This window comes from Alligator sinensis, unplaced genomic scaffold (assembly GCF_000455745.1).
Source record: "Alligator sinensis unplaced genomic scaffold, ASM45574v1 scaffold961_1, whole genome shotgun sequence".
Classification (NCBI taxonomy): domain Eukaryota; kingdom Metazoa; phylum Chordata; order Crocodylia; family Alligatoridae; genus Alligator; species Alligator sinensis.
In genome coordinates this window covers 116,555-130,793 of record NW_005842737.1, presented here as the reverse complement: position 1 = coordinate 130,793, position 14,239 = coordinate 116,555, and the positions used below count along the sequence as shown (strand labels likewise).

The following is a 14,239-nucleotide window of genomic DNA, read 5'->3' as shown; positions in this document are numbered from 1 at the left end:
TCCGCTTCCCGGCAGCCACATCGTTTGAGCTGCTCTGGGCCCAGAGGCTCTGAACATCCCTTTTAAATAGGCAGCGGCATTGCCCTGGCGCGGTGCTGGGAGGAGCAGTGCTGCAGGCAATGGTGTGGGCAGCTTTCCTCCAAGGTTAGCACCGGTCCCCAGACGTCTGTGCATCGCTTCTTTAAACCTCAGCTCAGCGCAGAAGGCCCTGACCACCTGAATTCATTTACAACCATCGGACTGGCGACCCAGTTCAGTCGCCAACTCGGCTACCTTGACTCTCTCGCCCCACATTCTCCACCATAGCATCCCCCTTTCGTGAGCTGGTGATGCTGTTCCTCCCGGTCTCCCTCCCCAACATCCTCCACTGCCTTCTTACATGAACCCAATGATTATTCTGTTAAATGAAATGCAAATCGTTCAGGGCAGGGACCGCTTCTTCTTAGCATTGCCCGCTCGACCAACCCGGCGGATTACGGCAGGGTGGCCTGCCCTGTATGGACCCTGCAGGGGCCCATGGTCAGCTAGCCCTGCTCATGTAGCAGGTCCGGCAGGAAGGCAGCCAGATGTTCCCTAGGGGCGCTTGTACACACCACGCTGCTCCCATGTACACGTGACGAAAATTTGCCTTTGTGTGCCTTAATGGCATCATATTGTAACGTGCAAAAGTTGTGGGGGTTTTAAATGAGTTTGCAAAACTGCAAACTAAACCACATCTCTCCCTACAGGGAGGGAGACAGACCCTGAATCAGGAGGGATTTGCGGCAGGGGTGCAAGAAGGGAGCCTGGGTGCGGTAGCTTGGCGTGGGCAGGGGGATTGTTTTGTTTGATGCTTATGCTTGATGCTAAAGACTGAATCCATGCCGCCAAAAGGACGTAGGGGTCATTATCCAGTCCCTCCTGAGCCATCTGCATTACCAGTTTGAGGGGTGCTACTGGGACACGGACAACAACAAGGGCTGCTAGACCTGCAGGAGAGCGCAGGGGACTCTGGACCAGGGGACACCACAGCAAACTCTCTTGAAGGCTCCTATCTCTCCCTCCCCTGTCTGGGTAAGTAGGGCAATCAGCTCCTCGGACAAGTAGGAGGCCAGGCTTTCTAAGAAAGGGATCTTCAGAAACAGCAGATCGAAACATTATAAGGAGATGTCGTGTCACCCCCTTGCTGCAACAAGTGCCCGATGTGGCCAGACCCTCCCAGGTGCCCCAAATCCCAGAACCGGTGGGTAGAAATCCTTTCAACCACGTGCATTTCTCTGGATGCACGGAGGGTCCTGCATGGCATGCGGATAACTCAGACACGTCTGCCTGATCAACACCGAACTTTCCAAAGACGCAAGTTAGTCACAGCCCTCTCCCCACCACCCTACCACTAATGAATCCAACCCAAGATTGACTTAAAATAAAAAAGGATGGATTGTGTTCACTGAAGCTCTCTCACTTGGGCACCTAAGACATATTTTCAAGTCTTTTTTTGGAACGGGAGAGCATAGAAACTTTCAACCTCTCACATCATCACATGAATCTGGGAGCTAGCGCTTAACAGCAGCAAGCACCACTGGACTCGTGACAAATCTGCAAAAAAGGGGGCAACCACGAGTCATCAGACACCGCAGCCCAAGCAGATCATTCATCAAAAACTTGTGCACAGGCAGAAAGCAGGTTTGAAAACAAAAGTACTGCCTTATCTCTAGCTACAGCAACACCACATGTCACCAATCTGTCCTGTCGCACAGGCGAAGTCCTATACAACCCAAACAGCATCGCAACAGCCTGCCTGAGAAACAGAACGACACATGACAGTACCAGGAAGATCTTTCTGCCTTAGGAGACATCCTGCTGCCACCATGAGAAAAGCAGAATCAGAAATGGGACCAGACTGCAGCCAAGTTGCTCCATGCAAGGATCCATCGCTCCTCTTTCCTTATTCTGCAACCCCAAGGGTCTCTGTGCTCTCCCGTGCAAAGGCGCTGTTTCCTGCTAGCACCCCTGAGACTCAAACCATGCAACGGGAGGGAAGGACAGCGGGCTCACAGGGGAGCACGTGCTGCAGCATGGTCAAGGCCGGGGGGACAGTCCCCCACAGGGCCAGCGAGCTCAGCACCAGAGCCTACCCGGGCAGATGCTACCTGCTACCCACCTACCTGTTATCTGTAAACCGATGGAGGGTGGACGCCGCAACAGACTCTGGCAACATCTGACTGTGACCACAGATCGTGGCCCCCACTACAGAAAGGATGTGGACACGTTGGAGAGAGTCCAACGGAGGGCAGTGAAAATGGTTGTGGGGCTGGAGGACAGGTCTGGTGAGGAGAGGCTGAGGAAATTGGGCTGATGTAGTCTGGAGAAGAGAAGACCGAGGGGGATTGAACAGCAGCCTTCACCTCCCTGCAGGGGGGCTGCAAGGAGGATGGAGCTGGGCTGGTCTCAGTGGGGGCAGATGGCAGGACAAGGAGCAATGGGCTCCAGCTGCAGCAAGGAAAGTTGAGGTTGGATATTAAGAAAAACTCTCTCACAAGTTGGGTGGTGAAGCCCTGGGACAGGCTGCCCAGAGAGGTGGTGCAGTCTCCATCCTTGGAGGTGTTGAAGACCCAGGTAGACAAAGCTTCGTCTGGGATGATGCAGTTGGGGCTGGTCCTGCTTGGAGCAGGGGTTGGACTAGATGTGACCTCCTGAGCTCCATTCCAGCCCTCCTTGTCTGTGATTTTGTGATTCTAACATATTGTGATATTTCTGGGTTCAATGTGCAGGGTTTTGCTGTCTTGTTTTTTACAATAATGCCGCGCACGCACCTCCATTTCCCCGACTTTTGGACGCGCTGCGAAAGAATGGATTCATTTCACCGGGCAGCAAAGGTGCCGCTCTGCACGAAGTGCCTCCGTTACTAGAGAACGGGCCGTCCAAAATGCAGCGGACTAATTTCAAATGACCACCGGCTGGAGCACCCCTGAGCTCGAGCCCCATTGCCTGGAGATGCCCTGGTGTCCCTGGGCCCCGGGAGGGACAAGGAGCCCCCGTGAGAGAGAGACTGAAGAGGGAGGGCAGGACAGGAGGGGCCGAGTCTGGAGCCGCGGCCAGGAGCAGCTGAGGCCTCATGACCCGAGGACGTTGCCTGCTGTCCAAACTCAAGAAGAGCTGCCCGCTTCCCTGCAGCCGACTTCGGGGCACCCCACCCTCCTTGGAGGTTTTGAAGACCGGGCTGGACAAAGCCCTGGCTGGGCTGCTGTAGTTGGGGCTGGTCCTGCATGGGTGGGACTAGATGCGACCTCCTGAGCTCCCTTCCAACCTGAATTTTCTATGATTACATTTCTTTTCCTAGGAGAGAGGCTTCACAAGCTATACTTGGAGTTGATGCTGGTGGAGAAAACCACCAAAGACGACACAGATTTTCTGTCTGGTCACGCAGCTAAAATTCACGTCCAGGTTTTCTTTATCCTGCATCTCCATTCAGGCCATGCCCTTCCCTTTGGCTTGCAGAAATGCCAGTCTCTTCCAGCTCAGGACACTACTCACGGATCGCTGCCTTGCCCACGTCACCTCTCCTGTTGCATCCCTCCACGGACGCCTCCCCGCGACTGCAAACACACGTGCTTCTCTTCCTCCCAAGGCGCCTCCAGTCTGTCCCGACCCGTTACCCCTGCTCCAGGACTGTGAGGACGGCTCCCACCTCTCCAAACGCGCACCTCTCCGCTTCCTGCGAGCATCCGCAAAGCCGGTATTATCAATATCCTCCTTCAAAACTCAGATGCCTGTAGGGTCCCTCACAAGCCAAGCTGATACGCGGTGACGACTGCCTGTCAAGTCGACCCGTGTCGTCTTGTTGTTTCTTTACAGCCCGCAGTCTGTCAGCCTCCATCTCTTGTCCTCTGCTCAGCTGTGTCTCTGTCCAGCGTCTGGACGAGAGTCAGACTGCCGCTCGCTATATGGACATCAACCCGCCGTCGTCTCCCATCAAGCAATAGCTATTTGTCCTCTCCCGTGCCATTGACCGCATCACCAGAATCAGCCAGAACGACCCGCTGGCAAAAAGACTGGGAGAAACCAGGCGGCGACGCTGCTGAATGGAGCCGGCAAGGAATTACCCCCGGTGAGGAGTTAGCATCCGGCTCCAACGACACATGGCACATGCGGCGGAGCCTGAACAGATTGAGAGCGGTCTCGGCAGATGCAACTTTCTCATGAAATCATGGGGCCTCCACGCAACCGGCCATGTGTTTGTCGGGAGAAGCAAACCATGGATCATCTCCTGAGATGCCTTGTAGCACCGCAATGCACCCCGCAAGATCTGGACTTTTAGGGTAGATATTTAGCAATGGAGGTTGAGGGTGGATAGCAGGAAAAACTTTCTCACGAGGAGGGTGCTGAAGCACTGGCACGGGCCACCTAGAGAGGTTGTGAAGTCTCCATCTTTGGAGGTTTTTAAGACCCGGGTAGACAAATGGATGTAGATGGGGCTGGTCCTGCTTTGAGCAGGGGCTTGGACTCGACGTGGCCTCCTGAGCGCCCTTCGTTGTCTCCGATGCTGCGATCCGGCAGCACCAGCACCAGAGGCAGAATAATGGGAGCAAACCGTATAGAAAGGCTGGACTGGAGGCACGACAGAGAAGGCGGCAGCACACGGCACAGCTATTGCAGATAATAATGCCATACGTGGTGCCAACTGCCAGCGGTTTAAAGCATGCTTTGTGGATGGTTGCTCTTGGATGATTTTCACAAGTTTGGGGCACCCTCAGCTTTTGCGGAGATTCACAAATCCCTGCTCAAAATGAAGCCCTCCCTAGTGACGGTAGTAGGAGGACCCGCTAGAGCGACCTGGAGTTTCCGGCACAAAACCCCGTTGTCAGGCCAGGCACGGGTGATACGATCCTGCAGAGAAGTTTTATTTTATGGAGACTTCACATTCCTTAATCAGGAACAGGCAGAGCGACTCTGATTCACAGGACCCGCTGCTATTCAGAGAGAAAGAGCTCAATTTACACCCCACCCCCCTGGATTCCCTCCCTCGTTTACTAGAGCCCGAGAGATTGCACACACACCACAGCCCAAGAGACACCCACGTCCCCAAGCTAATTTCCTATCGTACTCCAAAATATTTCTAGAAACACACTGTGCACCAGTGCCCCACGGGATCCCTCCCCGCCACAGATCCCAGACTCGTTCCCGCTTTCATGCTAGTGCCCTGTGAGGCCGACGCGCTGTGCACGGCACCCTGGAGAAATCAACTGTGGGCACCGGGTTTTCCCCGAGGGATGCTGTCTGCTCACACACACAATGCAAAACGGCAAAAATGCATTCACCAGCTTGCTTAGAAACATAAGCCAGTGCACAGCGGCCGTCGCATGCACACCCGGAAAAGCTCTGTACTCTGCTTAAGTCTCAGAGACGGTCTGCGAGGTATTTGCAGAACAGCAAACAAGCTCTCACCCACATCCTACACTCCCGAGGGATCTCCTCCAACATCCATCCAGCGCGGCGAGTGCACGAGGGACGCCTCCCCCCCCGCAGTGCCTATCCAGAGAGACGCCTCGTGCTGCCGGAGGGGACCGGCGAAGGAGAGGGGGACAGCAGCAGAAGGTACCTTGCTCTTCAGCCTGGACCTGCCGTCCCCTGAAGTTTGCCTTCTGTCTTTCTGCTCGGGCAGCTTTCTTCCTAGAGAGGAGCCCATGTCCCTGAACTCTGCCCCTCTCCTCTGTCTGTCCCCGTCTCATCCCCACGCCGGCTCCGGCGCCGGCCGCGGGGCTCGCGCGCACGCACATTCCACAGCCGCGCGCCCTCCAAGGAAAACAGCCGCGAGCTGTGCCGGGGGGATACGTTACACCAGCGCGGGCTCGCAGGCAGGACTGTCATCTCTCCAAGCGAGCAGCAGGCGCGCTATGCGATGTGACACTGCGTGTGCGTGTGTGTGTGTGTGTGTGTGTGCGCGCGCGCGCGCGTGTGTGTGTGAGAGACAGCTGCCTCCTCTCTCCCTGCCACTTCATTTCTCCGTCTCTCGCAGGAAACAGTCTTTCTGGATGGCTGCAGGTTTTTCTTCCTCCATCTGATCTCACCGCCCGAGTGTGACACACCGGTGGCTGCCACGCCAACAGGGAACAGCAAATCCGCACAACGCACGTGTAGGCGTCAGCGTCCCCCTGCACACGAGTCGGCGGGGAGAGCGGCCCGGGGTTTCGCTCGACAAGGGACAGCGCCAAGGAGGTCTTTCTCGAGGAGAGAGAAAGAGCCAACATAAAGGTGTGTGTGTGCGTATACACCTGTCTATATTTGGGTGTGTAAGTAAGTGTGTGTCACACATACACACACTTTATACACATACACACATGTATATACCCACACACTTTATACGCACACTTATATATATATGTGCACACATGCACTTTATATATACACACACACACTTCATATACATACACACACACTTTACATACACACATGCACTTTATACACACATATTATATATACACACATTAATACACACACACCCTTTATGTACACGCATGCACTTTATATATATCTATATCTATATATATATATAGATATATATACACACATATACACTTTATACACACACGCACACTATATATACACACATGTATACACACACACACTATACACACACACTTTACACACACACATGCACTTTATACACACACACATATACACACATTTATACACACACACACTATACGCACTTTATACACACACACCCTTTATATACACGCATGCACTTTATATATATATACATATACACTTTATACACACAAGCACACTATATATACACACATTTATACACACACACACACACCCTTTATATACACACATGCACTTTATATATACACACACACACACTTTACATACACACACACTATATGCACACACACACAGATACACTACACACACACACTTTACATACACACACACTATATGCACACACACAGATACACTACACACACACTTTACATACACACACACTATATGCACACACTCACAGATACACTACACACACACTTTACATACACACACACTATATACACACACTCACAGATACACTACACACACACACTTTACATACACACACACTATATGCACACACTCACAGATACACTACACACACACTTTACATACACACACACTATATACACACACTCACAGATACACTACACACACACACTTTACATACACACACACTTTATATTATATTATTTTATTTATATATATATATATTTTTTTTTATTTATTTATTTTTTTAATATATATATTTAAAAATTATAAATGGAGACTAAGGTCTGCATAGAAGTGACTGCGATTTCTCCTCGAGGGCAGTGCTGTGCATGGACTCTGCCTCCCTGCACCGCACCGCACCACACCACACCGCAGCGCCCGCCCATCCGTCCCTCCATCCTCAGCCTTCCTTTCTGTGCAATGGCCCCTGAGGTGCAAGGCCCACAAGCCCTGGGCAGCAATGGCCTGGCTCCCTGCCACAGGGAGGGACGCCGGCCGCACTCCCGGCTGTTGTGTGGATGCTCTTTTTCCAGCCGTCCTGCAGCTCAGTTGACACCACCCGTCCCCATGCAATTCCCCACACTCTGCCGGCGTGCGGCTCCTCTCGCTGCCTTGCTTCGGGTTACTGCAGCCTGCAAGAGACTACAGAAAGGGCCTGCCCCTGCCCCTGCCCCTGCCCCTGCCCCGGACGGCGGGCTCCATCTGGAAGGACGAGCCCTTTGGGGAGATCACTTTCTCTCTCTCTGCTGTGCATCTGCTGTGACTTCCTCCTGCCTGACTGCCGCTGCTTTATAGACAAGCAGGACTTTACGACTCCCTCCTGCCCCTGTGCCAGCAGCACGTGTCGGCGGCGCCCGCGGTCCCGACAGCCCCGTGCCAGGTGTTGGACGGGGGAACCCTAACACTGAAGGTCGAACGGACCCCGGCAATGCGATGAGCGCTGAGAGAGACGCAGGGACACCCGGCGCGTGTCCAAAGACAACTCTGTGCGGCGCTTTATAGCGCGTGCTCCGTGGCCAGGCCTGCTGATGGCACGAGACCAGGCCCCGGGGCGCTCGGGGGAGGCTGATGGCCGAGAAAGAGGTCAAAGCCAGATGACAGATAAGAGAAAAGTCCAAACCATCTACGTGCTGTGCCCAGAGATGCAAAACACCACCCGTGCTCCCCCAAAACGCCACCGCTCTCCCCTCACACCCCGCTTCTCCTGGCTAGAAGAAGAGCTCCGGCTATTGATTTCCTCACTTACGGACCCGCTTGAATACTTTCGGGTGCTGTGAACCATCCTGCTCTGCCTCCGGCCCACCCGGGGGGCTGGGGGACTCCACCACCAGCACCGTTGTCTTCGTTTTACATCCCATCATTTCTCACGCCCATCGGTTTCATCCGGCTTGCTCGTTAAATCAGCACGGGAGCCCTGATCCCAGCACGACCGGCCCAATTCTGCCTGGGGCCTCTATGTATGACCGCGTTACGAGCAAACCATTAACAGCGTCCTGCCTCGGGGCACGCCGGCTGGGGTCTGACGCACGCAGCACGCGGCGTGGGACCGGCATAGGGCCCCCACACGTGACAGCCATAACCAAATCCCTCTGCTCGGATGGGCGCAGCCCGTGGAGGCTGGTGGCACGAGGGGTATCCCAGCCTGGGATAGCTGGAAAGCTTGCAGAAGCCTCACCACTCTCTCACAGCATCTCTCTTAGCCTGTTTGTAGTGGAAATGAAGCAGTTGGGGACCAGGAGGAGCAGGAACACACACCTCTTGCTGAGCCATCGTGCGCTATTACCTCTGCAGACAGACTGAGCACAGCTGAAAGCACACGCTCATGCCACTATCAGCTCCCTACTCCAGACGCCCAGTCTGGCCCTTAAGCACCTTCTCCCCTGTGTAACATTCAAGCCTCCAGACTGCTTGCCCACTGGCGTCCCCGTGCACTCGCACACCACGTGTGTCCACGCCCGCTCGCCTTCCACCAGGGAAGCAGGGTTTTCCGAGGCACCGACCCTTCCAGGAAACCAGGGCTCACGTATGCTTTTTGGTTTGCACGCCAAAGTGGGTGTAGGGCGAGCAAAGGAACCAGCATCCCGTGCTGGCATGCACACATGGGTTAAAGCCCCAGAGACAGCCGTGCAAGAGTGTCTCTGTGGGTGAGCAAGAGGAGCCCTGCCGCCTCGGGCTGGGGGAAGGGGACAGGGGACTTGTCAATGCGTGCCATTGTGCTGCGCTAGCATGCAGTGATTCATCAGTGTCAGCGAATAAAGCGTCTCTTCAGAGGGCCCATCATGTGTTCCTCCCAGCCTGACCATCCCAGGAGAAGCTTGGCCCTGACCTCTCCCTCTGAACCCGGTCCAGCTGCACGTCCGACCGCAGCGAGCACACCGCCGGCGCGACGTTACCGCTGTAGGCACCACGCCACGCTTCTGCGGGGGGCCTGCGGCTCACGCCGCTCAGCAAAACAGCTCAGCCTTTGGCAACCAGAGTGCATTTTTGAGGAGGGGAGGTGAGGTCTGATTAGGGAAGGGGGGTCTGCAATGTACAGAGGTGTGCTGGCTGACATCCCCTGTGCCCAGGGAGGTTATGTCCAAGAGACCACGGCTTCGCCAGGCAGGTGGTCAGTACGGACAGCGCTATCGGGACGCGGAGCTCCTGGGCGCTGGACTCTGGCCTTACCTTGGTGTGGAGCTTGGCGAACTGCTTGTCGTCCAGCAGGCTCTGGGTATACACACGCCTCTTATACCGGAACTGGAGAAGAGAAGGCAAGGGAACAATGTCAGGCACAACAGCCGAACACAACGCCACGCGGTAAGCCACGGAGCTCCTGCTCCATTTGGCAACTCACCCCCATTCACAGACTCATACATTTTAAGGCCAGGACAGACCATCAGATCATTTGTTGGCCCCCCCTGTAGATTGCACCAATCCTTAATCACCCCAGCTGTTAAAAATGTGCCTGATTTCTAAATTTAAATGCATCTAACTTCAGTTTCCAGTTTTCCTACAGCTTTCTCTCTTAGATTAGAAAAGCCCTTTATGACCTGGTATTTTCCTACAGTGCTTACGCTCTATAGTCAAGTCTCTTCTCGATCTTCTTCACGGTAAGCCAAACAAATTCAGCTGTGAGGTCCAGACCAGACCCTACGACAGCTCAGTGGTGCTACGCACTACTTACACAACTTTTAAGGGTCAAAGACACCAAACACAACTTGCACAGCCAACCAGGTCCTACTGCCCATGCTTGGAAGTGGCTAATATGGCTACTCGTGCTCTGTTGTGATCCACTTGCACACACGTTGTGCAAGTGCCCAGACCCGCTGTCAGTAAAAAGGCACAGGATTTTCAACCCTGTGGCCATGGTGGTCATCCCACTGCCCCTTTGCCCAATGGCCTGATAAAAACACTTCTTGCTCGGGAAGCATGAGACCGGGGTTTGAGGCCTCGCTCGTCCTAGCGGGAACCCACATCACCTGCTTCTCAAGACAGGCTTGGCATGCTTGAGAGTAGCCTTCATCTCTCCTGGAAACGCTAGCTTGCTTGGAAATTGGTGGGACCAGGAGGAGAGCGAGCAAAGAGGAGTGTGGCTCTGTGGGCCTAGGTTGTAGCCAAAGCCCAAATCCAGCCGTGCAATGACCGCTCGGTGCAAAATACACGATGGCCCTCTCCTCATTATTTACCACCCTGCCAATCTTTGGTCATCTGAAAATGCATTAGCAGTGATTTTATATGTATAGGCAGATCATGGAAGGAAATGTTGACTTAAGCTAGGCCTAGCATCGATCTCTGACAAAACCCACTAGAAACATGCCCAGCTGATGATTTCCTGCTGAAAACGACTTGGAAGATCAGTCAGCTCACCAGTTATTAATCCAGTTAACACGTGTTTCATTGATATTTCCTAGTGCTAATTTAATTAGGATGTCATGAAATATGCAGTCCAATGCCTTAAAACTCTGAGTCTATAATATTAATATAGTTCCCTTTATCAACAAAATGTGTAACCTCCTCAATGAATGAAATCAGGTTTGTTCGACAAGACCTTTTTGGCTGGCAGCAACTATATTCTTATCTTTTAAATCCACTTCTTGTTCCTACCCATTGCGTAGCACAGGCATAAAAGAATTACGTGGCTTATACGAAGGAAAGACTCAGTCAACCTCGGGAGCCCTTCAGGACCCATGTTGCAGCCTGGGAAAAATATTGAGGTCTGCAGGCATTTAAATATAGACGGAGAGAGATGGTAACCTTGCTGAGAAAGGCCTGGGGGTTTTGGTGGATCAGAGACTCGATATGAATCAGCAAAACAAATAATGCAATTTTGGACAGCGTCAACAAAGGGTATGAGGAGAAGTACCAGGTATGGGAGGTGATGGGGCCACTTTACTCAGTGGGTGCATCTATAGAAGATGCTAATTGTGCAGTAGCCCAATTCTCCCGTGCGGTAGCGTGCAGGGCAACACTGTGCAAATAAACTGCTGCGCGGTGCTATCAGGCTGCTGCACGGTTAGCATCACTGAATAGCCACGTAACGGCACTACTGCAGTTAATGCACGCTGATTTAGGACTTGGTTATCCAACTACTAAACTTAATGCTCAATAACTATGGTGCATTAATGATCATGTAGACACACCCAGTGTTCGCTAGGTCTCAGCTAGAGCATTATGTGCATTTCTGGGCTCGATACTGAAAGAAGGACGTGAAGAAAGTGAAGGAGTCCAGAGGTAGGTGACAACAAGGATAAGAGGTCCGGAAGACGAGCTAAAATTAAATTAAAGACCGCTTTACAACAGACAAAAGGAAGTTCTTTTTCACCCAGCGTGTAATTAAAGTGTGGGACTCGTTGTCACAAAGCTGACAGTTCAGCCAGATTCGGAAAGGGACTGGACACGTGCCTGGAGGAAAGGGGCATCCGTAGCTACTGAGCACAGGAGCGCAGGGCACGGCTCCTGGATCAGACCCTCTCGGACCTTCGGTGCTGGAGGCTGCCAGGGGAAAACCCTGCCCAGACCCCGTCACCCTCCCGTCCAGCCTCCGCTCTCCGCGGCCGTGCGACAGCCAACAGGGCCTGACCCAGTCCATGGCAGCTCACATGAGAAAAGGCTGGGAGAGCTAGGCATGTTTAGCCTGAAGAAAAGGAGATTAAAGGGGACAGGACAGCAGTTTTCAAGCCCGGGAAAGGCTGCCATGAAGAAGAGAGAGAACAACAGCTCTTCTCTGCGGCAGGGGTCGGACACACGATAATAGCCTTAACCTGCAGCAAAGCAGATTTAGATTATATCTTATGAAAAGTTTCCTTCCCGTCAGAGCAGCGAGGCAGCAGCACGACGGCCTGCCCAGGGAAGCGGCAGAAGCCCCTTCCTTCGCTGCAGGCTTGCAAGAGGAGCGGCATTAGCCTTTGCTAGGGCTCGTTCAGGAACAACATCCCCGCGTGCATGCAGGGCTTGGACCCTTGAGGTCCTGCCTAACCCTGTGCTGGTACGACGACCCGGCAGGCAGCATGAATGGAAGAGACACGGGGCGCAGAGAAAGACACTTTGGGCAGCCCCGACGTCCTGTTAACGCGCCGTGGCACACTGCGTCATGAGGTGCCGCAGGAGCTTGCCACGGGGTACTTTGCATTCGGCTGACAGCTAATTAGGGCAAGGACATGCAGCATTGGCTCAGGTATAGTGATGTGCACGTGGACCTAACAGATCTACGGCTGAGCATCCTCCGTGGCGTAGCGTAGGCAAGGCCCAGCCACGCAAACGCCTCTGATCCGACACAGGCTGGGCAGCAGTGGCCGTCCCATCCATCACCACAAGGCCCCGGGGCTGAGACCCTTATTCAAGGATGAAGGATCTCAAATGGGAACACAAAGCTGCAGCCCTTCCAAGCAACGCATTCGGGAGTCATCAAACCACGCGTTACACTGCGGCACGGGACAGCCGGCTCCACAGAAAGACCGAGGGAGGAACCGGGAGGACACATCGACCGTTGCTGTCACCTTCCACGTCTCTGCACGTGTCTCGAGAGCAAAGCTCGCAACTCGGCTGGAAGGGCCCAGAAACCTCCAGAACCGGGGTCGTTATTAGAGATGCCCAGGCGTCATTTCTGAAGCCGTACAGAACATGCTCATTAAGTGCAAGAACTCCTGTAGGCCTCAAACATTTGAACTGAGTAAAACTAATTAGGGCTGAGAGGTGGAGCACTGGGAAAAGAAGCAGTTTAAACACAGGCGTTGACGGCAGCCCTGGGAACGCAGCAGCTGCAAATGCAGAAATGAGAGACGCGTCGACAGCGAGGGCTGGGTCTCAGCGCCTGTGCTAGGGCTATTGCTGCTTGCCTTGCTTGCAAAAAGAGCTCTCGAGAGAGATAAAACCCCGTGTGCTTTACAGACCATGAGATGCAGCTGAAAAGGAAAGATTTCTCGCTACTTCGAGGCGCCGCTGCCAATGGAGTCAACATTCAGCTTTTACCCGACAGCTTTAAGTTGGAAATTCGCCGTAGCTAAAGGATAGCTCGATGATCTTCCGAGGTCCCTTCCAGCCCTAATGTCTATGAAAGTCTATGAAAGTCTATTAGGGGAGAAGCACCCCTCGGGGCAGTAACTTCCTCCTTCCCACCCTCCCGTCCAAGCCGTTTAGCTCAGGAAGCCAACATGCAAGTCCCTGCCGCTCTCTGTCGTCTCCTGGGCGTGCCGTCAGCTTTCCCAGGGACACATCACCATTGCTCGTTGTCTCCTCCAGCTCCTGACCTTCTTTTTGACTGTGTAGCTTCTGCGCAGGTGAGCCCGACTCCACTGCCTGACCGCTGCCAGGTGCAGCCACGGGGGCTAACCCAGCCCTCTGCACGCCCCTGCCGACGGGGGTTGCAATCTGACAAGCTTGCTTTTAGACAAGGCTCTACATGGTTTGGAAGAGAACCAAGCTCTTGTTTCTCTTCTCAAGCTGCGAAGATGCACGCTTCATACACGGCCACACTGAAGAGCCCGAGACATTGTCTCTGTGTGAAGCCTGGAGACAAGTGTGTTTACACGCGTGTGCCGAGGCATACATGTTATGTTAAACCATCAACATAAAAACATGTTGCCAGGGATAGAAGTCCATCTGAAGAATATCCGTGAATTCGCTACCAAAAGCTTTCATTTACGTGTTAAAAGTATTTCTAACACCGCCTACAATGTTCTTGGGCACCTACAGATGTGCAGTGAGGCTGCTCCAATGCTCTGTAATTACAACACGTCGGAGCAGACTCAATTAATAGTAA

The 14,239-nt window shown here is 53.4% G+C and overlaps 1 protein-coding gene across 1 annotated transcript in view; it reads right to left on the bottom strand.

Moving 5' to 3' along the window:
- SHANK3 (SH3 and multiple ankyrin repeat domains 3) overlaps positions 1-14,239 on the bottom strand; it is a 513,573-nt gene that overhangs the window by 473,019 nt on the left and 26,315 nt on the right. Inside the window, exon 3 of the mRNA XM_025216389.1 lies at positions 9,667-9,738. Within this exon, the coding sequence (XP_025072174.1) occupies positions 9,667-9,738 (72 nt within the window). The remainder of the gene's footprint in view (positions 1-9,666; positions 9,739-14,239) is intronic.